At 39.0% G+C, this 27,444-nt stretch overlaps 2 protein-coding genes and 1 long non-coding RNA gene across 4 annotated transcripts in view; all 3 read left to right on the forward strand.

The window, feature by feature from the left end:
• Positions 1-2,226: 2,226 nt before the first annotated feature.
• On the forward strand, positions 2,227-7,033 carry LOC113125334 (uncharacterized). Its single transcript, XR_003295140.1, has 3 exons — positions 2,227-2,274; positions 5,544-5,668; positions 5,843-7,033. It is a non-coding gene; the product is annotated as an uncharacterized LOC113125334 (long non-coding RNA).
• A 2,893-nt stretch (positions 7,034-9,926) lies between these two features.
• On the forward strand, positions 9,927-10,716 carry LOC113125333 (late histone H2A.2.2-like). Its single transcript, XM_026298721.1, has 2 exons — positions 9,927-9,945; positions 10,258-10,716. The coding sequence occupies exon 2, from the start codon at positions 10,265-10,267 to the stop codon at positions 10,679-10,681; it is 417 nt and encodes a 138-aa protein (XP_026154506.1). The 5' UTR covers positions 9,927-9,945; positions 10,258-10,264; the 3' UTR covers positions 10,682-10,716.
• Positions 10,717-12,208: 1,492 nt separating this feature from the next.
• Positions 12,209-27,444, forward strand: part of ppp1r37 (protein phosphatase 1, regulatory subunit 37) — a 35,274-nt gene continuing 20,038 nt past the window's right edge. For both annotated transcript variants that reach the window (XM_026298717.1, XM_026298718.1), the window contains exon 1: positions 12,209-14,001. In XM_026298717.1, the coding sequence (XP_026154502.1) occupies positions 13,263-14,001 (739 nt within the window). In that variant the 5' untranslated portion in view covers positions 12,209-13,262. The remainder of the gene's footprint in view (positions 14,002-27,444) is intronic.

A 27,444-nucleotide genomic window follows, 5' to 3' on the forward strand; every position in this document is an offset into this window, starting at 1 on the left:
TGTTTTTGTCGTAACACAATATTCCTGATGGCCTACTAAAGTGCCTCTCATTTCTTTAACAGTTGCATTTCCCTTATCTGTTTTTAATGTCTACCTTACCACAACTTTACTAAAACAAAAATTTGACTTTAATTCAAAATCCAGCTTATACAGAAAATTTCACCATCAGCCAGATGTTCGTCCGAGATCAGTGTTTTACTGGAAGCATGCACCCTCTTAAAATAAAAACAACCCGCCACAGGGTCCTGCAGATTCCCAAAACTTGGTCTGAGTCAAGAGCAGGTGTGTATGTGTGTGTGTATGAGTCTGTGAAAGTGTGTGTGAGTGTGGGAGGATGCTGTTTACCTCACATTTGGCGGACTGTGACAACAGCTTTTAGGAAGGAAGAGAAGAGAAGCCAGCCAAGAGGCCATGGAGCGTTTCCATCCGAGTGCTTACGGGACATCAGCAAAGCCTGTTGAAATAACAAAGAGCGCTATAACAGGTGTCCATATTATGCTCGCTTCTGAAGTTACCTGGCAATAGAACTGATTGAAAATTCAAAAAATTCTTACTTTACATGAAATAGTATTATATTTTATTATTGAGACCAAGAGGGAGATATCCTATCTGTGATCTGGTTTCAGCATGTAAACACAGAAAACAAATCCTATAAACAGCCCTCACACGTCATTTAAATGAATTTCTTTAGGAAAGTGTTCAGGAACCAAAGGCAGGAAAGATCGACTCCAATAAATCACAAACAGGAGGAAGTGTGACTATATTATACACATACAGCAACAGACAAAATAGCAACACTCATATAAAAAGATCAGCTTATTTTCAATTTTCAAATATTAAGAGCTTATAAATGTTTGAAATGACTAGAGACCCATTCGTTCAACAGTTATCTCTATAAAAAACTTCAACAGATAATGAGTCTTTACAGAAGTATTTGGTCTTCTTTCTTGTATGATTTGATAAGTTTATTTAGCTTTTTTTCTTTATCCAATTTTGTAAATGTTCTCAAAAGTGTACAGGTTTGCTGTCATACCAAAACTGCTGTTTTGCTTTTGTACATCAAATTCACCTAAATTTATAAAACAATATCTTTATTTTGCCTTTCACCCAAAGAGAGCTGGGATAGGCTCCAGCAGATCCCTGTGACCCTGGTTAAGGAATAACCAGGCATAGAAGATGGATGGATGGATGGATGGATGGATGGATGGATGGATGGATGGAAGGATGGATGGAAGGATGGATGGAAGGATGGATGGAAGGATGGATATCTTTATTTTGCTTAGTTTTTCTGTTTGTTTGTTTTTTACTGCTGGTGTGCCATCTTTTTCCTTTTTTGTTTAAGGATCACAAACATTACGTTAATTTGACCAAATGCATGTTTCACTCCATCATTCATTCCAATATTAATATTACTATAATTTCACATTTACGTTGGTGTTGTGTATCAGCAGTGATGAAGCCTGGACCAATGTAAACACCTCGGATTCTTGCCAAACCACAACTGAACAAACCATACTTTCGTCTGCCCAGTGGCCTTTCCGCCCCTCCCTCTGTCCTCTCATCCTTCTTCCAGTCTTGTTTTGGCCACAGCAGCAGCATAGGTCTGTTTGTAGCCAGAATGAGAAAACCAATCCTGAAACTACGAGAGCATCTGTTCTTCCCTCTAAAGCACACAAACATTCACAGATATGCACACAAACAAACACAAGTCTGAGAACAGCCTTGGACTGCCAGCACTGGGTCCTGAATCATGCAACAGGCTATTTTTATATATATTGACAGGCAGCGAGGGACAGACCTAAGGTGTCGTGTGGTCCATATGGGAGGAAAGCATCAAATCATAGAAGAGTGAGAAAAGGCAGATGGAGAAGAGGAAACGAATTATGACCAACCACAGGAAAGATGCGGAAAAGAAAAGGTCAAGAGCTATAAAAAAAAAACAGCTTCATGATTTCCACACACCAGCGTAGATTTGTAGCAGAAGTAGGCGTTTACATAAACTAGGTCAACTTTGTTCCATTAACAACCAGCTAACTGACAGTATCAAGCAGAAAGCAAGCATTGTTTGCTTGGACATCTTTTTTACCAGAGTTAGATGACGCTCAATCCAGGCTTCTCAGAGTGGAATTAATCCCTCCCTCATTTTTTAAGAAGTGGCTCAGTCATATGGTTTCCCATCTTTATTTTGGGGAAGTTATGTCTTTATGTTGAACATTTCAGATCCCTTTATTTATTACATCGAAAACCAAAGGGACTTGGTTACTACTAAGTAGGGTAGGTTCATTTATGTGGCCTTCTTGAGTGTGATTTGATGTAGACTTTATTAATCTATGGACAATTTCATCCTGACAAACACTGGAGATACAGCATATGTGGGGATGCATGGGCAATTTGTATTTGTTGCACTTTTTTGTTTTTGTTTTTGGACATGTGTTGTTTTTATGTCAGTAGGTAGAGCCTATGCAGCTTGTTTGTGTTTTTGTATATGCTCATACGGTGGCTCCTAGGAATGTGGACACTAACAACGTGGAATACTTTAACAGCTTTAGCATTTTTTTTAACTATACTATTTAGCTTATTATAAATATTAGAATAAAATATTTCATCCTTCTTGTAATCAAAAGTTAGTAAACCATAAATTTAGAGAAATATTTATATTGTTGCTGTCTGTCTAACTTTCCAGAACACTTGTTCTAAGGTGTAGAAAATTCACCTTAGCACCATTTTTCTTTTTGCATGTTTTTTGACTTTTCTATGCATTTTAGGACTGGCAGTGCATTTTCTTTTTGCATGTGCGTTGTCCTTAAGGGCCACCAAATTGATGTCCTAAAAGTTCAAAATGAGTAAAAATAAAATTCTAATAACATACAATCCCAAGAGCAAAATCGTAGAGGGGAGTAAAAGTCCCACCACAGACAAAATGAAGTGAAATTTGGTGAACTGACTGGCATTACCGTGTTTCCACCTCACTATCAAGTGCATTCAGCTCACCAACTTATCATTGCATTAAGTGGCCTACTAGCAGTGCAGGTTGTTGTGTTATATCACCAACTTCCTGGAACTTATTTTGCAAATGGAAGGATTTCACTGTGCCACTTTCTGGTGCGACAGACACCCACGTCTCTCTGTTTCCCTTCTCTGACATCTCATCAGCAAACTGTCTGCTTCAGACCACAAGAGCCTCTGAAGAGTTTCCTCGGCTGACAGTTTGCAGATCGTTTGCTCTTCCCAACAGTTTTTAATTCCCAAGTTACAACATGTGAATCTGTAATGTGTCCTAAGATTAAAAAGTAGGTCTAAGTATTGGTTAGATTATGGAGATATTTTCCATTCTGAAATGAAATGCACAGCTCAGATTCAAACACAAATGTTTATGTTGTGGAAAACAACTTCCTTAGCAACAACCAGGGAATTGTTTCTGTCAAAACAATTAGAGAAATTCTGAGAAACCTCCAGCTGTGAAATAGAGTAATACGGTGAGTTTATTAGTGAGCAGGGTTGTGCAGTAAAAAGGGTGAAATTGTCTGGGAAAAGGTTACTTCAATAACAACTACTGAAACAGAATCCAAAAACCAGTAACATTAAATGGACAGTAACCCCTATGGCAAAGGTTCATATCTCTCTTCCCATTTCTGTCACTTTCTGTAAGGTGGGAATGTGACCAGTCAGAGGGGAAGAAAGATCGAGTGCCAAAACTGCCACTTCCTACATGGCGGTTCTCAGGGAAGAGGGAGGGCTGGGAACAGGAAACTCCATAAAACACATCACAGACAGACGGAAATGAATATTTAAAGAAATGAAGTGTGTGAATGCCTCTGTGTGTATCTGTGTGTGTGTTGGATGATGAGGTACCATGGGTGTAGGGAGGAGAGACAGAGGACAGGAAGAGAATTATGTTTAAAAAATGACTTATACATTGGAGAATAGTGTAAAAGAGAGCCAAAACAAGTTATGGCTGAAAAGAAAGAGAGACCAAAAGGAAAGAGAGAAATCCAGATGGAGGAATTAAAAGCAGGGAAGAATGGGCGCTTTGCACAGGTGGGATGGAAGAACGAGTGGCTGGGTGGATGATGGAAAATCTCTTTATCCTTCATTCCTCTAATGACGTGGCAGTGAATTTGCAGTGCCTGTCTTCTTCTGGTCAATCCCCACACACAGGTGGTCAGTGCCAGATCACATCCTACCCTCATTTTATAAACCCCAAGGTTCACCCTGTGTTTTCATAGTGTTTAAATAGGAAAATGCTTTTTATTGGGTAACCACTGACATGTGGTACTGACATATGGTAGCAATCACAGCTGGATAAAAGATGCAGAGGATGATGCAAAAGGTGAGGAAGGTGGAGAAGAGAGGAGAGGAGGATGGTACAAGACAGAAAGAAGGGGATCATAAAGAACATTCGCCTCTAAAATTTACAGTTTCCAGAAATAGTAAGCACAGGAGGGACTAGTTTGGGAAACAGACCTAGCCTAACGTTATTACTTTACCATAGCAGGATGGAGGCTGCATGTTGGGCAAGGCATCGACTGAGTGTTTGCCAGGAGGTGAGGTGAGCCTACCTCCTTCTCTCTCTTTGTGGGGATAGTAGTTAATTTACTTTGAAAAGTTTATGAGGTGTTTATAAGGCCTTCTTATTCTGTTGCTGTAACTAACTGCTATTTATTTTTTCTCATTGGTTTCTTTTAAATACTTTTTTATATCATTCAAATCCATCCATTATCTGTGCTATATTTAAGGATCTGTTGGAGCCTATTCCAGCTCTCTCTGGACAAAAGCTCACCAGTTCATCACAGTTGTATTATTATGTATTCTTTGCTTTTAATTTTTAGTATTTACTCTCCATTTGATTCTACATGCAAGGAGGTAGTAGGAAAAAAAATGACAGCTGAGTAACAGTTTCTCTAATACCACAAGTGTTAAAGGGGTTCTCCAGCTTTTCTCCACTTCCTACTTGAGCGTTGGTGGATGTGGTGGAGGCTTGTGAAACAAAAGACCTGGCCTTCATGTTGGTGTCGAGTAGCTGGGAGATTACACCTGAATGTGTCTATTCAGACTGAATGTATTTGTGTTTGTCTGCGGCAAGGCAATATGCAGTATTGCCATAAATCTGTAAAACCAATGTCCAACCAGTGTTTATTTGTAGGGCTTCTGCTTACACAGTATTGCTGTCGCACTATAACCTTTGAATCCAATTACAGTACAGAACTTTCTGCTTCTTTTATCCTTAAAGAAATTGTTTATTATAATTTTTGGAAAACAGCCTTTTTTTCTTTCTGAATGAGACTTAGGTGAGAAGACTGATAGTCTGTCCCCTCTACAGTTTCTTGTCTGAATGGAACATGCTTGTCCTTCTGGATTATGCTCTTCCCATTTGTAATATACAAATTTTTCTGAATTCCCACAGTCTAAATCAACTGCAATACTATACTATAATGTACTATAATCAAGAGCTACTGTAAATCTATTAAGCCTCTATTATGTTAAAATAATGCACAACATCTGTTGCATGTTGCCTATGTCTGTCCTTTGTTGCTCTTCTTCAGGTCTTGTACACTTAATGTATGAAACAAGAAGACAGGAGGAAACAAGCAGCCTGACTCTGTGTGAAGAAACCCAAATCCACCTTGCAGCACCTTTGGAAAGACCAACTTCAGTTGATTTTATATTGGTATGTTTTAAGAAAAAAAATTCTTATTTGCATTTTTTTTCTCAAAATGCTGCTTACAGAAATTGGATCAACGTTCATCTGAATGAAAGAGTATTATTAATGTGTACAATTTGGCTTAGGAAATAACTTTGAGGCATAGTCTCTCAGAGTTGTTTCTCTTCTTTTTTTTGACAGGAGTGAGTCCAGGCTGTTGCAGAAGAAGTAATGGAAAAACAATCACAGCCTCACAGACATTTTTTCATAAAGCGACAGACTTTAAGCACCTAAGGATCCTGGGACCTCAGGACACCAGGCTGCACTGTGGGTGTCCATAAGGTTTCATAATTAAAGTGGATCTGCGCAGAGAATGACTCACTCTGCAGTTACTGTGTGGACACCTCACATTAATTGTCTCTTTATTAACTTCAAGTTACAAGAAGGGCCAACTGTATTCAACATCTTTTTCTACTGTCAAGGCACCATATGACGCTAATGCTCCTGTCATCTGCGAATTTATGAATGAGAGAACAGCAGTTGATGAGAAAAAGGCTATTATCTGTTGAAAGAGGTGATGAGTTGCAATGAAAGATTTCTAAGGATTTGGTCATTTTCAGTGGGGTTATTCCCCTTTGAAAACTGGCAGTAATTCAAATAGCAACACCACTCTTTCCATGTATAACCATAAGTCTAATCATAAGAATGTGTCTGCATGTATGAAAGAAGTCACTGACCCTTGAGCCTGATTCACGTAGAAGATTAATTGCTTTCCAAAGATCAAACACAATATCCATAATATGGATAAATCCATCCATGGAGACGTCTCCATAAAGCTGAGGAAAAACTAGAAGTCAGAGTAACAGCACAGTCCTCCTAAAAGCCACATCTACAGATTTATTACTGCTCAGGGAAAAGAGAAAGAGGCCTACGTGTGTTAGCTAAAGAGAGTGAGGCTTCCTTCACTGTTTACCTGTCCACCTGTCTGGTTTAAAGGTTACGCTCTATATGTAAATGTAGCAGCTTTTTTAAAAATATCATACAATTATTTCAATTTCTGTAAATTGCCAGACACAAAAAATAATCTTATTAGAGGCTCTGGTGTCTGGTTTAAAGAATACGCTCTATCTGTAAACGTAGAAGCTTCTTAAAAAATATCATACAAGTGAGACATCATCTTATTTCAATTTCTGTGAATTACCAGACACAAAAAATAGTCTTGTTAGGGGCTCTGGTATCTGGTTTTGCCTTCAGTCTGTGAGTTTAATCGTATGTTTGGATCATTTCTCGGCTTCCTTCATTCTCCGTTTCATCTCCTCTCTTCACTCAGTAGAAGACTGCAGACGTCAGTGTTAGTAGCTACTGTTGCTAATAAATACAGAGGGCCTTCAACCTTTATCCAGATGAAGACTCTCAGGAGAACTGCATGAAAACAAATGCTTGTCTCAATGATGACAGCTTGCATGATGAAAAACTTGCTTACAGTCTTATACAATGATCTCAACTGAATACAAATATATTATGTTAGGAAGCAGCTCAGTGTTTCTACTGGCTTCATAGTTTATGTATGTATTTTAAACTTTTATGTATTTGGAACTCATCCTCTGTGTACCGTCCTGTCCTCCTCGTGTTGAGAGGATGTTGAGAGGTTGAACAGGATCGCATCCAATCTGTCCAAGGACAGCCTGCTGGGAAGGTCTCCACTCAATTTGTCTACCCACAGCTCTGTCATTGGCCCTTTGCCATATTTTAAAGTGAAACTGAACAGTCCAAATGTCTCGCTCTCCCTGTCTCTCTCATTTTCTCCTCCATCTTTCACTGTCAGTACATGGGGGGAAAGCAAATGATACAAAGAAGGAGCTGCATGGCTTCACCTTTGCCAAGGAGGACGCTGACAATGACAGAGCCACCTGAGAATCTCACACTGAAAAAAATGGGGTTTTGTTGTGACGTTACAATATTTACTTTTAGCTCAGCAGGAGGATGTCTTCTTTGTCCATTCCACTCAATGCATGTATGCTAATGGTAACTTAAATGCTTGTTTGGTGCAGTAAAAATAAGTTATAATGGCCTGACAACTGCTTTTAGCGCCTTAACGAACAAATGTCTTAAAGCATATCCTATCAGAAATAAAAGACAGTCTACTGTGAATCAGTTGAGTTTATTATTCATTATTGTAGATATACTAAAAATGTTATGGATTAAATATAAACAACTACTGACCACACAGAAAGCTGGAGGACCATGTAATATTGTTGAAAACTTGAGAACAGGTCAGAAAGTGAACCTTGATTGTAGATTGTTTTTTCCAAGGTCAAGAATGAACTCTGTTTCTTAATCAGTGGTCTGCCTGCAAAAGGAGATATCACCATCAATACGGCACATGCACCTCCAAAAACATTATAAAATAATGAATATCAAGTTCTGAGGTTCCCCTGGGACCTTTAAACACAAATAATCAGTGTTTCTGAATGTGTTGGAATGAAATACTTGATATTCTGCTGTACACACTGGTAGGAGATGAGTCATCGCTCCCCACAAGCAGTTACTTAGTAAGCACATCAGGCACTCTGGGAGACAGACACAGTCAAGCACCTAATCATGAAGTGAACGATCATGACACTGCTAAATGTGGTTTTATAAGAGCTCCGTCATTAAGGTTGTCTCGTTTGAGTTCAAAATAATAAGTAAATAGACAGACCGCCCCAGGCTGCAGGTTAAAGCTCAGGTCTGTGCTGCCACCTGCTGATGATGCTTTTCTATGTTAGTCTCTCCTTCTGACAGTACATTTAAGATACACACCTTCTTAAGGCCATGAACATGGATGTAAAAAACATACTGAATCTGTCTGTTCAGTGTTTTGACACTAACAACAACTCAGTGTTTAAAGAAAACAAATCCTATAGGAAGAGTTTTTTTAACCTTCCCACAACATCAACAACTTCAACTTTCAGTTTTCAGTTTTAAGAGTGTTGTCTAAGAGGTAAAATGTATCTTCTAGGTAAGGGATATGTGTATAAGGAACAGAGGAAGCCCCTTCATCAGAGCTTGTGTTTGAAATGATTGACTGTTAGATTTTTTGTTGGTAAATCAATCACATGACTATAAAGAGACACAAAACAACCACAGAGAGGCAGAAAATCACCACAGAGCAGCACAAAATACTCATAAAGAGGCCTGAAACAACCCAAAATAGCTGCAAAACTACCACAGAGGCACTAATTTACCACAAACAGATTCAAATTTACCACACAGACATGTGGAATGACATAAAAGAAACGAAATATTACTATAAGGACGTACAAAACGGCCACAAGGAGACCAGAAATACATTTTTGAATATGTATCTTCTTTCATGAAGGAAGGGTGGGGTACTCCAGTTTCCTCTCACTGTCCAAAGACATTCAGTTTGGGGTTAAGTTAATTAGTGACTCTAAATTGCCCGTGAATGCGAGTGTTTCTGTTATAGATTGGTGATCTGTCCAGGGTGTGCAACCCTGAATTGTGCAAATCAGTATAGGGAATGGATGGATGAATATTAATCCGTATCAGCTGTCAAATAAATTAGGTGAACTAAAAGTATATTTGTCTCTTAAAGGAACAGTATAGAAACAACATAGTAGATTTAAGGTCCCATTTTATTTAGAGGTCTAGGAGCAGTAGGTGTCAATATAATGTACAAATTGTAAAGATGCAACATTAACATGCAACCATGTTAATGTTAGTTTGCAGTGTAAGGTAGAAGAACATTCTCAAGTGCAAGTCCCTCAACATTGTATTTATGTACATTAGTTTGTGTTTTTAGCTGAATATTATACTTAAAAAAACAACCCTCCTTTCTCTGTAGCTGATCCAAAACGCATCCATTAAAATATGAGCTCTAATCTTTGATTTATCATTTGCACTGTAAACACTGTAGTTGCTGTTATTGAAACTAAAGTTGAAATCTCTGTCGACTATCTTCTTTAGTAAAGTGCCCTTATTGAGTTACACACTACATATCAACATACTTAAGTAATCCTACTGGTACTCTCATTGTAAACATTTAAGCATTTCAACCTACATGCATCCAATTAATCTGACAGATAGAAGTGAGCAGATGTAGTTTTTATTAATTCCAATGTACATGAGAGGGATGTTGGCCTCTTACAGATACATCAGCAAAACAGTTCTAGCCAGTGAGATAACGCTATGCAGCTGAGTGGGCAGGTGTTTTCAATCAACATATTACTACCTGCCTCATATAAAAGCAGTGGTCCAGGTCTGTGTGGACCAGGCCTTGTGGCTTGAATTGCAGAACAGTGGTGAGTCTTAATTAAGGTTTGTCTCATGATTAATGACTTTGTTCTCTTTTGTGTGTTATAAGAGGGTGTTATATTTAAATGCATAGATGGTCTAGGAAGTTGCTCTTGACCATGTGACTCTAAATTATATAGGCCTCTTTTTCAAAGATAGCATTATATGCAGCTTTTTTTTTTTTCTTTTTTTTTTTAAGTAATGTGTTTTTCTAGTATGAGATTAGGAAATGTATTAAAATCAAGGAAGTTTCCTTAAAAAAAAAAAAAACTGTCTTGTTTAACTGTATAATCTGGGCTGACCAGTTTCTCTTAACTCAGATCAAACATGTCTGGCCGTGGGAAGAAAGCTGTGCCCAAATCAAAATCTGTGATGTCAAAGTCTTCCAGGGCAGGACTCATTTTCCCAGTGGGACGCATCCACAGGCTGCTCAGGAAAGGCAACTATGCTGAGCGAATCGGCAGTGGCGCTGCAGTATATTTTGCAGCTGCCCTGGAGTACCTCACTGCTGAAATCCTGGAGCTGGCAGGAAACGCCAGCCGTGACAACAAGAAGCTCCGGATTGCCCCTCGCCACATCTTATTGGCTGTGAGAAATGATGAGGAACTCAACAAACTGTTGGCAGGGGTCACTATATCAGAGGGTGGGGTCATCCCAAACATCCAAGCAAGCCTTCTTCCCAAGAAGACAAAGGGGCCCAAAGATGATGTTTCTGCCAAGGATGTTCAGTCCCAAGAGTTTTAGTTATGCCTGTGTTCTGTCATTTAATAAAGTCTTAGTTTTTTAAAGTATGTGTCTTACTTCTTGAACAAGGTGCTAAAAGTGTGGTTTGGGGAAATGCATTACAGCTCTGCTTGTATGAAGGATGTGGTGGTGGTGGTGGTGGTGGTAGCTCAGCAAACCTCTGTAACCAAAGACATGTCACCCTTTCAAATTTTAGTGTCCATTTCCCTTGACTATGAAATACTGGGCTGGCTACTTTGACAGTGTACAGGTTTCAGTTCTAAATGTAGCTATTAAAATAAGGGACACCTACCCTAGCAGAGGTTTTAGGTTTTTCCATATAGCAAGATCTGTCAACACTGTTCAAAAAGGGCTACTATGATGTAGCCCAATGCTGTTTGTCAGTAAAGGTATGAACAAATTTCATGTTAAAGCATTAGTTTGCAGTAAGAAATCACTAGGAATGTAAACTGCTGGAAAGTGGTAATTTTTCATTTTCATGGTGGAAAAAAAAAAAAACAGTTAATACCTGTTACAGTAAAGATTGCATGGAAGAAGTCAGAGCCAAATGCTTCACACAAAACCTTTTTTAAATTCAAGGTTGTCTGGTCCATTATTTGGCTGTGAAATATTTGCTAATAGCATGCAAACCTGAACTTTTCTAGAAGTGTATTCCAGCTATAGGTATGTTCTAATAAAGGTGAGCAAAAATTGGTACTTAGCAGTGCAGTTGGCATATCCCAGAATTAAAAGGTTAGGCATGTTTTGAATTAAGATTTTGCTTTTCATGAAACTCCTGATCATATTGTAGCTAATTAAATCCAAATTTATTTTAGATCAATGTCATATTTCTCATGTACTACAAATGACATTTGTTCTCTTCCGAAGGTGTTTTATTCTATATAGCAAACAAACAGGTGCAACCTGTTTTGCGTTACAGCTTTGCAGACAAGGAAGTACATCAAAGATTATAACTTGAGAATCATGCAACTCATCAATTGCCAGATCTTATTGGTGTGTAAGAGATCCACCCCTTTAAAGTGTGGAGGGGGACACATGATTTAAAAACTGAGAATTACACCCCCCTGCAAATGGGCTCTTATCCAGCTTGCTTGTTCACTAGAGGGGTTACTTGGGGATGGTTGTTAAATGACTGCAGCTGTCTGATATGTGCATTTCAAATATTGCCTTTCTTCTGAAGCGAACAATATTGAGTGTTTTGTTGAGACAATCAGAAACAATTTGAACAAAGGGTGAGATGTAATGTTGAAATAAAAAAAAAAGATGTTACAAAAATTTCATGTGACGTTTGGCAGTAAGATCACTGTGGCTGTAAGATTACAATAAGACATTACTGTGGTGAAGGATTTGTTATTTGTAAATAACTGAAACAGAAAAAATAATTCAGAATTTGAATCAACACTATTTTCAGACTTTAGGCTGTTGGCTAAATATCCCTGTGGATCTGCAGGGTGCCCTGTTTTTTTTGCAACCGTCTGTGACGTTGCGTGTGCTGAACGTAGCCCTGCGGGTAACGACGCGCTGACGTAAGACGTGTGAACAACAAACAGTTGTCGGACTTCAATAAGCTAGCGAGTGGTAGCGCTGCGGGACAAAAACAGGTTCCGCGGACTCCTGGATAGAGGGAGCCCGACCAAACCAAACCGGTCCGAATATCTTTTAGGTAATCACGTAATAATTAGCACTGTTCGTACCGGTAAGTGTAGCTTGGGCACGGTCCTCGGCGTTATCGTTAGCTGCTGAAACATGCTCATTGCTCGGAGTGTGACGCCTGTTTTTTTTCTGGCTGCCGCTGGTCGGGGGCTGTGATGTGAGTCGAGGTGCAGCGACGGTGGGTGAAACAAGACCTAAAGCCGGAAAATATTTTTCATGACACAGGAGAATGGACTTTGTCGGGGGTAAACGGATGGACTCAAGGAAAGACGCGGGCATGGGACCGTACACAGTCCTGGGTGTCATTGTCGGGCAACAACTTTAACAAGCTAGCTAACGTTAGCTCGCACAGCAAATGAATCGGTTCGGTGTCGGGCAGTGAGCTCAGTCTGCTAGCCTTCGTTACCGGAGGCACCCTGAGTGACCCGTTCATTTCACATGCCTGTGCTGGTCCGATGAACAGGGAGCGTTTCTTCGCCTTCCACTTCAAGGACGGGAGAAATTATTGCCAGGAAATCGGCTGCCTGGAGGATATTTAAGAAAACTTGACTAGTTTAGCAGATAAACAATGACTGAAACTGTATCCTTTTCACACAGGTGTCACCTGTTTCTTCTACTGATATTTGTGTGAAAACTGCACTTTATTTAGCTAGTTTTTAAAGATAAATCCATGTCTCGTGTTTTGGGTTTGTAAAAACCAATGTTATAACTGAAATCAACCCCCAGTACAACAAACCCGTCAAACTATAGCTATAATTTTGTTGCTTGGTGAATAAAGTTGCCAGAATAGGTGCACATCTGTACATACTGCTGTGAAACATAGGCCAGAGACAGGCTCGTCTGAATCAGTTGGTTTCTAGTTACTGTTTAACTTAATATCCAGGCTGTCTGGCACAGTTGCAAATTGAGTTTAGTTTGAAATGAAAACATGAATATCCAAGAGCAGTGTATAGATTTGTGCAACGTTAAGACTAAAAGCAATGTGAACGAGGATCACAACACTACCAACAACACAGAAGGGGTCATTCCCCGGATATCTGAACTGATGACAGACAGTAATACGGAAAAACAAAGCCTTGTTCCCACAGAGGCCGCCGAAACGTACCTGATGCCTCAACTTACTGACAACCTTCAGGCAGAGGAGGATAACCACCGGCCACAGGACACACTGGAAATTGATGAAGTCAATGGAAATGGAGGCAGCAGTGCTCAAGACACCCTGGCAGTAGTGAATCCCATTGATATCGTCTTTTCTAATGATGAGCAGCACAAGGATACGAAAATGAAGGAAGATAAGGACACTGGTTCTGCAAAGTTTGTTGTGGATGAAGGGGATGACGGTGGTGACATGGACATAGGTGTGGATCTCAGTCTGGATGAGACTGGTGTGTTGGAACCTGAATTGACAAATGTCGTATCATTGTCAGACAATACCTTAGACTCAGACTCCACGTCTCAGGATGTCTTAGTTGGCAGCGCGTCAGAGATCCCGTCACACGCAAGCCAGACGAGCAGCACAGAGGCCGCTGCCAGCGACCAGGCTGGTCTCTACCCCTCGGTGGAGGAGGGGGACGATAAACACAAACCAAGCGGGAAAAGGGTGACTTTTCCTTCAGATGAGGATATTGTCTCTGGAGCAGTGGAGCCCAAAGACCCCTGGAGACATGGTAATACCGCTTGTTTCTTTCTGCATCTTTATGTGTGTGAATTACTTTCTATTTATTCTAGTTTGTGCCTGCATGAACATGTTAGTTTTTTTCCCCTCAGAAAACTTTTAACGCCATTTTTGTAGTTTTGTTAAGTTCAGTTTGGATTCAAAATGTGCCCTGTCGTAGTGCATATTTGGTGAGTGTTGGGTAAAAATGGGTTTGGTGAATGCATGTCAACACTGATATGTGAGAGGCGTGTCAGTGTGCAGGTCTTCTGGAGGAATGTTCTTTTGTGTCTCTCTTCCAAGCTCTTGCAAGATCACACTACAGTCTATTTAGTCCTCAGGCAGCACCTGTGCCCCCGCCCCTTCTTCAAACAAAAGCTCAGTTCTTACTTTAAGCTGCCAAACAACATAATAACGTAGTCTGAGTTTTTTTTTTTCCCTAGCAGCCAGAATACGCCTGTCTATCTAAATATAGTCCCAGGCATGTGCTGTATACAGTATTGTGAGTGAATCCCACCACTCCTTGAGGTGTGCCATGTTACCACAGTAGGTTACTGTTTGTTCAGTGAAAACATGTCATAAGGAAGCTCATGCAGGATATGGCAATGCCTTTATTGTGTTAATACAAGTAACCAAATCTTTAGTCACAACAACGAGTTAACACAGCATTTATTCTTTAACTTATAAAGTTGATCTTCTATGTAAGCATATGTGTATCTTTTACAATAAAGGTCATATATTTAACAGGATAAAAACCTATTGGTCCCCTGCTGCTTGGTACATTTAGTAGTACAGCAGCATAATAGCTAAATTGTGGGAAGACGTTCTAAACCCAAAAATGTAGGCTGGGCCGAATCAAGGATCGGTGATGGAAAATGTTCAGGTGGGGAGGGCGAGATGCAAAAAGCACAAAAGAAGCAAGGTTGATATGCATGAATAATATCGTCTCATGTTCAGCTGAATATAAATTGTTCTATTAACACCCCCTCCAACCTTCATACAGCTAGCGTTCATGCTAACACGTGACTGTAAATTATATTCTACACACTTAAAATAATTTGCATGTTTATAACATGGATCCCTTTAACTGCTTATCATTTTACTGTGTAGTTTTTACAAACCGTATATCATTTGACAGTGCACATGCCAAGCAGCATTTCTAAATTGAACATGAAAAATCTTTGGCCACATTCCCCAAGTGCAAAGTCCAGCAGCCAAGATTTCTGGGCCCTAATGAAACACTCAGCACTGAGAAAAGCATCTGTAGCGTGAAATGATTATCACAGCACGTTTATCACATTTAGTTCACTTCCAAAGGTCCAACTGATTGTGCAGCTGATACATAGGTAGACGATTGTTGGGGGTGAAATTAATCACAATACAAAATATTCTGTTTTTATTGTAGGTAAAAGTAACTGGAGTATGCATTAGAACTATTTTTGTACCAAATACAATAAATTTAATTATAAAATAAAATTTATTATACAAATCAAATCTCAACACTATGTACTTTCAATTGATATATTCTCGTAATGAGGTGAGACTGAAGTCATTTTGTTTCCTAATATATAGAAGGATTTAATACACACCTCTTCCATAATTCTTATTTTTTGGTGTGATGTTAGCCTTGTTCCACACCACTTCAAATAAGGCTTACTTTGGATGCATATATACTTTTTATAAACTAATTCAGATAGCGGCAGTTTGAATAGGTTACTGTGGCATTTAAATGACCTCAGAAGTAAATATAGTTAGCCTAAATGTAAATAAGCTGGAAGTGTAGACCCCATTTTAAATAATCAGAGAAACTAACATTTTATTCATAACAAATGAAATATCTGACATTGTATCCCGAAGGGTTAATAAGTAATTGCTTGTTTTCAAAATTTCAAAATGACTCTAATAATCATTTAGAAAGTCAGCGTCACCTAGTCAACATCCTTAACCTTTAACATTCACTCGGACATCTTTTCTGTTTCTACTATCTGTCTTAAGGACATGTTTTTGCATGCTACAGGCTATCCGAATGTCTGTTTGTGTCTAAGGCTGAAAGTCTGGAAATGAAATGTATCTGAATGTCTTCAGGACACTTTGTACTGCATTAAGAGTTAACACTGCCCCACTGTCCATCCAAACCCTTTATCTGCAGATCTAATGTCAGATACCCTGGGGTTAAGCTCACAGAGCCAGACGCTTCATTCATGCACAGTACAAGTTACTCAAGTTGGAAAGGGAAGGAATATGTTAAATAGGATTTAAACACTGAGATCGAATAAGAAAGCAACATGTACCTGGTGTAACTGCTGTCACAGGATGAGCTCCTGAACAGGGGTGAACTTCAAGAGAGTCTAGAAAGCTGTTAAACACCTCAGGTTCATAAGCAAGCAAACTTTGGGGGAACAAGAGTACCCAGCTGGAGTGTCATATTCCGTTTCTCCCTTGGCACTTTCTTTTTTACAGAACTGATATCCTCCACTTTTGTGGTATCAATTAGCATGTGATGTCTGAGGGCTGGAATTATCCAAAAAATATTGACCAGCAACATTTCTTAGAACTACTACTGCTGTGCTGCTGTCAACAAAATGAGTGATGTAGTAAATGATGTGAATTTCCTTTTGATCTGAGTTAGATAATGTAATTCCTCTGCACACTTTTTCTTTTCTTTCCCCCTTCCCTGTTGAGACTTGAGCAGAACTAGTTCTTTCCCTGCAGCCCTGGGCAAATACTGCAGAATATACTGAAATTCCTGAACTTCCCTAACATGGTGCATGCCTTCTCTTCCTCCCTAGCTGACTTAATCAGTCTAAGTGCAGCTTGGCCTTAAATCAGCAAAGCATGTTTTTACAAAAGCACTGGATCGTACTGTAAACATATGCTAAGTCATTTATTTTGTAAGACTTATCAGAACATTTTTGTAGAGTCATCATAGTGCAAGAAAGCAACTGTTTGTCAAAGCAACCTTCCCGAATAAGATGGCTAATATGGTACTGCACTGTTACAAGTAGAGCACCTCAACTTTATTGTAATACGAATGAGTATGAGTAAGTTAAAGACTACCACCAGCATTGCGCACAATTCCTCCATGTTAATGACTGCTTATCCTGCAAGCCTATGTGCAACTCCATTTCATCATCAGACCCAAGGCCCACTTGGCACCAGGTTATTCGAGGCTCCCTGACCCATGAAATGTTATGTGATGTGTTTTCAGTGCAGAGGGGCTTTGAAAACTTAAAAAGTTAGCTAGGTTTTTCACAGACAGAGCAGTTCTAGATTTCCTGCACCAGAGAAAATCACAAAGGACATTTTATATTAAGTCTTCTGACCAAATCACAGCCTATTTTATAAATGAACCATAAGTGTTGACTGTTTTATATCTCTGTTCTTGCTTTTACAGTTACCTATTGGCAACAACATGGCTGCAAATAGGTGTTAAATCAGCTGAGTTAACAATCAGATGTCAGCTGTTAAGGCCAGCTGTAGTATATGCATCATGAATACCCAATTCTCCATGAAAATATGAAGAAATACTGAGCACAGACACACAAAAATAGAAAACACTAGAGGATGTCACTACATCAAAAATCAGTAATGAAAGTTAGAATGGACCTATCATTTTACACCCTTTATGTTTTGTGGGAATTATTTGTGTACTATTTGTTGGCTTTATTGTTGTTTTTGTAAAATAAAAATTTCAGTAGAGTTTAGATGCAAAACTAGTAAGGTATTGGTACTAAGGTTAATATTCCTTAAGTGTGCGTCATTTTTTGTTATCCGGCCAACGCCAGTGCAGATTACATTCCGGATTAATTAGTTAGTTGTCTATAAATGTCAAAAAAAGACAAATGTCAGTTTTCCAGAGCCCAGAGTGATATCTCTAGATGTCTTGTTTTGGATAAGCTAGACCAGGCAAATATTTTATTTTAAAAATGGCTCACATGATTAATCAGTTGTTAAAATAGTTACTGATTATTTTTCTATCTATCTAATCACTTTATGGAATTCAAATAAAACTTGATTAGCCATCAGATATCCACACTCTCAGCTCAGGCACCCCAAAGCATGATAAACATTAGTCTGTTACTAAATTGGTGTTTTCTGCATCAGTTTATTTGCTTTTTTCAGTCCAGAATACACACTGTTTCCAGTATGTCTGTGATAGGATAATACCTGGTGATAATATCAGCCCTTTGGGTTAGCTCTAGTTTGCATTCATCTATTATTCATTTCTGTCTGTGCGACACATGCACTTTGTCTTGGACATTGTTAGAAAGAAGTGTATGTCTGTTGGTGTTTGTTTTGTGGGGAATTCTGCCCTTTAACCTTATTTCTGTCTGCACTGAAACCCCAAATCATTGTAGTTGTACCAACAAGGCTGAAGATTGATAGTAATTGGTCAACTCGATATAGAATTTACCAGTCATAGTTTGACTGGTGTCTAATGACGATTTCTCCTCCTCTCTCACTGTCTGTATAGGACTTTCTGTCCTTGTAAAACAGGAATTCCTTGCACTTCCCCTCCCTTGTCTGTGCTTATCAATTCTGAGGAGGCTGGACTTGACAGACATTATCTGCACTGTCTACACATTACACCAATTGTCTCCTCATTCAAAAATAGAACATAAAACTGTTATCCACCTCTAATGTCACTCTCCAGCTGGTCCAGCAGCTTCTGTCCCTCCGACACAGGTCTGGTTTCGTATTTCTTTTCTTTTTTCTTTTTTTCTAACCACCGTAGGTCATCGAACCAAGAGAGGCTGTTGTTGAAGCACTGTTATCGCATCCTACAGTAAAGGCTAAGGCAGAGTGAACAGTGACATTATTTACTTTCTAACTGTAGTTGCTGTATCTGCAGTAATGCCAACAAAGCTAAACTGCTGGAGGTCTGTGTTGTATAAGTGTGGTCATGTGAGATTGTGTGTGTTTTGCAGAGAGCCTGTGGGTTGCAGGTGTTGAACGTTTTCAAATTCTGCTCCAGTCTACCCCGAGCGCTGTGTTAATTATTGATCTGCACACAGCTACTGGTTATTGATTCCAGTGTATTTGCACACTACTGCAAAGTTGTGCCATTTCTTGAGCTGCACCATTAAAAGACATTAAATTTAATTAGTTTACTTTTGATTCTCTGCCTTTGTGCAGACCTGTGCCGGTAAAGGATGATTTTGGTTATGTAAATGGGTTTAGGGGGCAGTTTAAACCTTTGGGCTTATCTGTATTAAGTAAGAAGCAGATCCCTTCTAAAATGTTGGCTTTAATCACTTCTGTGGGTTTACCTACTGTCACCGTCTTGTCATCCAGACTCTGCCCCACCTCTGACAAGTCATGTGTGAATGACGCTGTTGTCACCATCCACAGCACATCAGTGTGAAATGGCACAGAAAAGGACAGGAGACTAGGAGAGGGCGCAACACTGCCACTTGTTTAAGTACAGTAGGCGCTCAGCCCCAGCATTCTCGCACCCATCTCTGCAAGGTTTCCTAAAGCTCTGGCGTGTGATGTTATACGTCTGTCATGTGAAAACCCTGTCACCTCAGAATTTAAGTGATCATCTTGTTGTGCTTTAGACTCCCCACAAAAAGCCAGTTTGTAGTAAGTTTAAAAATGCTGTTTATGCGTGAAAAGGAAGAGCATCCACATGTGGTTCCAGTTGGTTTTTATATGCCAATTATGAAAATGGCTTCTTTTCTGTTGGCACACAACAAAACTGCACCACACAGCACCATCCAGTAACAAGTGGGACAAACAACTGTATGACCAAATCATTACTTCATGGTCGAGGGCCACTTTCTGACAAAATTAACATGAAAGCGACAATAGCTCTTCTGTATCATTGGCTGTGCAGTGGTTTAAAATCTTTATTACGTAAATGATAAAGATTATAGAAAGGTGTCTTAATTTTCCATCCATGCAGCCCCATTCTGTCACTATGCTATAGATACCCAAGCCGCTTACGCTGCCAAGTGCCAGCGTGTTACACCTTTGTTCAGTCTCATATTCACTGTAGTCCCTTACTGCACTGTCCTTAAATGCAGCTGACTTCACAGAAGAGTTGTCCTCATTTACATGTTTTTCTGTTTCTATGGTCAGTATATTTAATTGTGGCCCATATAAAATCCTTATTTCATAATGATGATGTAATCTGATAAAATCAACATAAAGCAAGCAGTTTGCTGCTACATGCCTACCAGCCAACTCTGGGCTTACATCATTGTTTTTTTTTTTTCTTTAAGATTCTGTTTTGCTTGTCCAAGCTAAAACAGGCAGTCAGTGTTTTCAGATTCATGCACTCTGGATACCATATTCAAAGTCAAACACAACCTCAGTGTGTTATGTTAAGCCAAAACAAAGAGACAAAGGTTTTGCCAATATTGCATGAATAGCAATACGTTGTTTTCAAGATTAAATACTTTTTTGAAGCCCTTTAGAATAATTGAGCTGATAAGAGATGTCAAACTAATATCCATAATTGGACATACTTTATGGAAGATACATTTGATAGCGGCAATGTGGTACAGTACCTAACTGACTAACTTGGATAGTTTCAGTCATCAGGGCAGCAAATTGCCTAAAGACTGCTGAAGATGTTGGCCATAAATCTAAAACAAAGTGGATTAAATTCTAAGTGTCCATGTCTTAATGATCAATTCAAGGTGGCTATCACTTTACTGAGACTTCATGCTTGTGATTATTGCAGCATTTCCCTCTATCAGAAAGCGAATCCTTCAGTCAGATATTGTAGGGTAGTATTAGCTGCTACAATGGATGTTAATCATAAATTGTTAGTCAATTCATTGTCATTAAGAATGTGACCAATTAAAAATATATTAACCAACATTGTCTGCGTTGCATAGCACTGATTGAAAAGAATATGGTGCCTATAAACCTGGTGGACATTGCAAGCTTTTGTAAATTACGTTGAGCCAGGCCATGACATCCATTCAAGAGGTACAGTAACTTATTAATGATTTTTGATGGTGTTTACCTATCAGTTAAAAAAAAAAAAATGGAAATTTTGCAACCCTATCTGCGACAAAACAAATTGTCCAAGTATAAGCTAATCAGTGCCTTTTAAGTCAGTCAACTAGCTGCACTTTTCCCACCATAGTCCTTTCTCTTAGTGTTGTTATGTAACTAACTCTTACTGAAACCCCAGCTGTCTGCTTAGTTCCAGATGTGTGCAGATGGCCAGTCAGCTGTTTATGTGCAGTAGCTTGATGGGAGCTGGTACAGTTTTCACCACATTTCCAGTGGCTGCCAAAGTTTGTGTTAAGCATTTGACACACTGTTAACTAGTGAAAGCTGTATGTGCACAGTACACATCAAACAGAAGAAATTCAAGACATTATACTGGTTGAAGCTTTTCAGCGGAATTAAATTATACCTGGTTTCCCCGTCGTCTGTCTCTGCAAGAGTTGCCGTTTTCTTTGCACACATGCAGACAGGTCTCTGCTTGTTTCCTCTTTGTTTGAGAGAGGGGAGAAAGCACATCACCTATAGGCTGTCTTTGCACTTTTTTGTTTCAGCAAGACAAAGAATAACAGTGACTGATGAAGGAGTAAATATGGCATGGCAGAGGAAGATAAATGGAAGTTGGTCCAGACTTGAATGCCTGCTCAGCAATTCAGATAACCTTACTTTGTACTTATCCTTGATTCTGTGCAGTAAACAGCGTCTCTGAAATTATTATTTGTTGTGCAAAATATGGAACAAGAGCAGACATTTAAATATTTTTTGCTTAGATGATTGTTGTCTGTACTTATTCAGCACTTTCATTTGACAGGAGGTTCTAGGTCAGTAAAGGTGCTCACTGTTCAGCACATCACAGGATGAGAATCGCAAGTGTTTACACGCTGGAACGGTTTACTTTAAACATCAACTGCTTTAAATTCCACAAGAATGTAGTTACGGTCCATGTTCCCTTAGATGAATTATGTGGAAATATGTGGAAACAGTGTAGAGCTCTTTTAAGAGGTTCAGAGAAAGTAAGGTGCCAGTATTGCCTAATTTGTTTTGTAGACTCTGATCAATTGTGTTCTATTATGTTTGCTCCTTTCTTGCAAGAAATATATTCATAAAAGTCAGTCAGTCTGCACTCTCTTTATTGCTCATCCAACGGGTTTTGCCACAACAATTTCTAAAGGCAACAGTCAGATTGTCTGGTGTTTCTGTATCAGTTTCCCAGGTGTGAATAGGTGGTAAAACAGGGACAGAGCTCTAAGTCCCCCCACACACTTTGTATTTCACAAACCTTTCCATTTTTTTTTTTGTAAGCCATTATACATGCCTAATGAAATACTGCACTTTGTGTGCTTAGTGCATTCTTTACATGCATGCTTGATTTCTGTAGTCTTTTTATTGATTATGACAACAAATACATAATCTTCACCCTGCAACAAATAGCCCCTCACTCCACCTTACAAATGTTGGTGCTCTGAAAAAGTGGAAATAATTCCACAGCAAATTTAAATTCCTGACTTAGTTTAGTTTTAGTTTCATCTTTCACACTAAGGCTAGCACAAACAGTCTGGTACTAAAGCCCACGCTCACACTGTGGGTTGACCTGTTCTGGCCTTTTGTGGGTGGCGATAGAGGCTTTGACTGCAACAGTGTTATGATGATGTGCAGCTGGTACAGAGAAGCCTTTTATTTTTAGCTGCTTCATTCAATAATGGTACATAATTTTTGATGAGAGGTCATACTTACATGGCAAAAGGCATGCTAGGCAGTATTAATTGAAAATCAAAAATAAACAACAAAGTGTTACATTGGTTTAATGAGCTGATATGAGGAACTGTCAGGATTTAATTAGAAAGCATTATTGAGAGTAATTGAAAATAAACAACTTACTGAAATTAGTTCAGAGTTCATTACTTCTCTCTCTCTTTTCCACTTGTTAAGTAGTTGTGTTTTCATGAAATGAATTAACATTGTTTGAGAAATAAATGGGATGGCAACCTGTCGAGTTCAGGCATGACCATGTTTTTTCAGCCAAAATCCTTGTCTCTCAGCTCTGTAGGAATGTTTTGGACTTCCCCAAGATCAGAGTTTTACTTGTTCAGATTGATTAGTTAGTGCCTCAACTGTGACTGATCAAACCTGTTGTATGTTGTATGCAAGGAAATTAAGTGCATTTGTTTACGGCATGTACAACATATCAACAGCAGGCCAACAGGTATGGGAGTAACTTTCACTGTCTTTCTAGAAGGTATTCATTGTGCTGTTTTGCACATGAATAGCAACAGAGATGGGTGTCAGGAATGAAAAAAGAAAGTGTGAGTTAGAAGTTTAAGATCCAATCGCTGTGTTTGGTGGTTGGGGTTTTAATATTGGATTGTCAGTCAATGAAATTTGCAGAAATTTTCAGCTCCTCCTAATCAAATATCAGAAACATGTCTGGGCTGTACTGGCACATCTAAGGACTAGTGACCTTACCAGAGAGAACCCTGCCTGTCGACCCAGCGTTTGCTGGGATAGGTTCCAGCCCTCTGAAACTGGAACCTGAAACTGGTTAAGCAGCTTATAAAATGAATTGCATTGTTGTATTGAATTGCATTATACTGAAAAGTGAGGCCCATGGAGGGCAGAATATGAGAATACAATATTAAAAAGGCCAAAATGATCTGAGAAATTTTACACATCGAGTGGAGGTTTGACATGTGTACCAAGGCTAAAATGCAGGTGATGAAACTAACACAGTGACAAGCAATTATTTTTACACAATTGTTGCTTGATCTCCCTATTTTGGCTTTAACCTCAGGTGTACTGGCTGCTCTGAAATCTGCCTACTGTTGTAGTGATGTGTTAATGTTTCTCCAAAAACCTTGACCTCACCTTGTGCTTTACAGCACAGACACAATTAGGGCGTGGAAGTGAAGCAGCAGGTTTAGCAGATTGGACGTCTGCTTATATTCAATGCCTAGCTGTGAAAAAAATGTTTTGTTTAGAAAGCTTTAACATAATGTAAATACAGCACTCCCTTCCTAGAATACGTATATATCTGTACTTGTTGCAGCTCTGCCAGTTGCGCAGCTTAAGTAATTGATTTATAATTTGTGTCACATATACCTCCCTCATCATCTGCTGTTTTTCCTCACCCCAAGATACCAATCCAGCTTGCTGTGTACTGTAGTGCGGATACAACACAGTCAGAACTTGTTAGGGTAGAGCTGAAACAGACTCCTAAAAGTTCAGTAGGAAAGCTATACCCGTTTTCCATGTACATTTGTTTTTTTTTTTTTTTCTTGTCAGCATGTAAACATATCTGAATAATTTCAGTGTACTTTCAGTTTAGTATGGCTAGTTGGGTGACATTTATGCTGAAGTCCAGCTCACTGTTGATAATGTTGTTCCACCAAAGGGTAAATGTTGCTCCACTAAAGGGTAAATCTTTACCAGTAGGACAGTGGCCAAAAGGTCGTTCTTTACAATGTGCTTTATTTACCTCTGTTGATCTGAGTCAGCAAGCTACATGCTGTTGAAGCTTTTTATTATTTTGCTCCCAAGCTCAGCAGTGGCAACAGCAAGGGATTTAGTATGTGGTGTTACGGCACAGTAAATGGGGGCCAATAACAATAACAAGGAGAAAAAGGTCATTCTGCTTATGTTTTTGTCATATAGCAGGTTCACTGAGTCAGAGAAGATATGGACAAGTTCCCTTCACCCTCTACCATCTATGTCTTCTCTTCTGTCCTCTCCACACCTGAAATCTCAATCCAAGCTGCCCTTCCCTATGTGCTGTTTTCTTGAATAGCAGGTTTTGACTACTGAAGGGATGGTCAGGACAAACTAAGGATGGTGGTTGAAGGCTTATGTTGGATTTCTGAAATAATATTCGACATCTTGTTGGATGTTGAGTGCGTGACTCTAGTCTAAAGTTGTTGGAATTCACATGTTAAGTCATCTTAGTAGCTAACTGAGAAATCTAGTGATTTATGTTAGTGTTCTCTTTTTTTTTCTTTTTTTTTTTCTTTTTTTTTTTTAAACTGTCCCTATCATCAACTTTCCCCTTCCATTTAAACTAGGTTTCAAAGATGTTGTTTAGAGCAGTTGTTTCCCCTCCCTCCTCCTTCACTGTACCTCCTCACAGCCACTCCCTCTATACGTGTACCAGCAGCACTGGAGGGAGTGCAATAAAACAAAGACAGGCCAGGCACAAATGCAGGCAACAGCTGTAGCTCAACTTTTAATGATCCTGCAGGTCTGAAGCTCTCATCTCTCAAGTTTTAATCAGCACTAGCGTTTGTCTCCCAAGTAGCTCTTTGTTATTGTTTTCCTTAATTTTATTCTCTCTTTTCAAAATGTCCTACTTCTACATTCTTTTAGTTTTTTTTCTGAGGAATTCAACCTAACCTCACCTTTTGTTTTTGAGTGCGTTTTTGCTAGATTATTCAAATTTTAAATACACTCATGTTCCTCTTTTGTTCAGCTTCCATCTTGCTCACTTTGCCTTCTCTTTCTCTAATTAATGAACTAAGCATGAGACCCTCCCCACCTACAACCCCCACCTTCCCTCAGGAAGTGTTTACACACACTTGCTCCACAGCGACTCTGCACAATAACACATTTCCAAGGACACAGTGTTCAGTGGAACACACACTGTACTGTACACATTTACAAGACTGCACTCTTGAGAAGCAAAGGCATTTAGGTTAAGTCCACACAGTCTTGTCCAGATATTTTTGCAGATTTTGTAGATGCTGACTGTTGAAGCCCTAGAGGTTAACATTAACGATGGAGGACCTCACCTTGAAACCATTTTAGCAAATTATTTGCAAATTATTCACGTTTTTTTTTTTTTTTTTTTTTTTGCTGAATCTATTTCCCTTGACATGACATATGCAGGACTTATAAAACTTTATCACATTCATCACAATTTTGGCAAAAGAGGAGCAATAATTTAAAAATGCTTGTGTGACTGTGCTATTTGTTCAAAGTCTCTGTGGAGGGCTTAACCTTAATTCATGTAGCTGTGCCTGACTTTCTGCGTAATTTAATGTCTGTTAGTTTTCACACACGGGACTATATCTATGGTATAAACAAGGAAAGATTTTATCCTGTTAAGTCAGGTTTATAACTTTGTTTTTCATTCATTTCCAGACATATCCTGGGTATACTTGTATGAATAATTTTTTTCTCAGTAATGTTTGGATTGGTGTCACTTTAAAAGTCACAGTATTATCACAGAAATTCACCATTTGTATTTTATTTATGAGGCAGAATATATAAATGTTGCATACACATATATAGAAGATTAGTGTGACTGAAGTGAAGACCATCCTCATGCAACCATGGACTTGGGGAGAGTAGAAAACTAGGGTGAGGTAGCATGAGGGTCCAGTGCGTGGCACCTTTAAGTGAAGCTTGGTGTTGGCAGGAGGAACAATTTCACAGAGGTAGCATGAAGTAAACAGTGACAAGGACTACAGTGCACAAGGAAACAAGCAAAAATAGACCCAAAACAGCAATTGTTTTGGGTTAAAATGGTTAAATATATCTGTTTGCATAATAATTACATCTCCTCTGTTTGTTTATCAAGCAGCAAGCATAAAATTGTGCTACGGTTATTTTCTTTCATTTAATGTGCCTAAAGACTGGTTGAGCAGTTAGAGGTATTTATATGCAAACAGTTGATTTTTGGTGACTGCGTTGCCATTTATGGTTAACTAAGCAAAGTTTGTTCATGCAGTTTCCTGGTGACTGAGGATTTTATTTAAAGCTTTAAAAACCAGATACATAATCATTAGTTCTGCTTTGGTACATGTGAGTTTTAGTCTAGCCTACAGAGCTGTTACACATCTGATCACTGGACACTAACAGTCAAAATTTGCTCACTGAACAGACTTTGTAATGTGTGTGTGCAGGTACATACTGTAGAATATATGTGTGAGGACTTGCTGGAGGATCACAGGCAATTATTTCCCTTCTGGTGGCTATTTTGCTCTGGGTCTGAAACAAGTGAAAGATGTGTTGTGGCTGTTCTTATTGTATTTATGTGGCAGTAACTCCTTCATTTAGTTTCCAACACATACAGCATTACTTCAGGCTTACCACAGTATTTGTCTCTAGTAGTAATTTTCAGTCCTAGTGTGACATTGCTGAGTTTCGCTGAGTTTCACTGAGATGGTGAGTTGCTGAAACATGTATTGTTGATCATGCAGGTGTTAAACTGTCTCTTTGTCCCTTCAGCAAGCTGTTCATTGTTACCTGTGCTTGTTCAGAAATGTAGACACACAGATTCAACCATGATCCTGATGATCCTGCTACCTAAAGGCCACTAACATCTTGCATGCCAGCACTTTCAGTGGGTTATCACATGATTACTTTCAAGAAAGGCATCTGCAGTACATGATGCAATACTGTACTGAAATAATTTCTGTAGAAAAATCATCATTGAATTATTACCTTCACATTTTAGTGCTTCATTTTCTGCTGTATTCAAGATAACCACAGCAGGCTCTCT

Source organism: Mastacembelus armatus, chromosome 13 (assembly GCF_900324485.2).
Source record: "Mastacembelus armatus chromosome 13, fMasArm1.2, whole genome shotgun sequence".
NCBI lineage: Eukaryota > Metazoa > Chordata > Actinopteri > Synbranchiformes > Mastacembelidae > Mastacembelus > Mastacembelus armatus.

Bases quoted from the DNA above. Each gene is read 5' to 3' on its own strand.
- LOC113125333 (XM_026298721.1), top strand. From the start codon at position 10,265: ATGTCTGGCCGTGGGAAGAAAGCTGTGCCCAAATCAAAATCTGTGATG.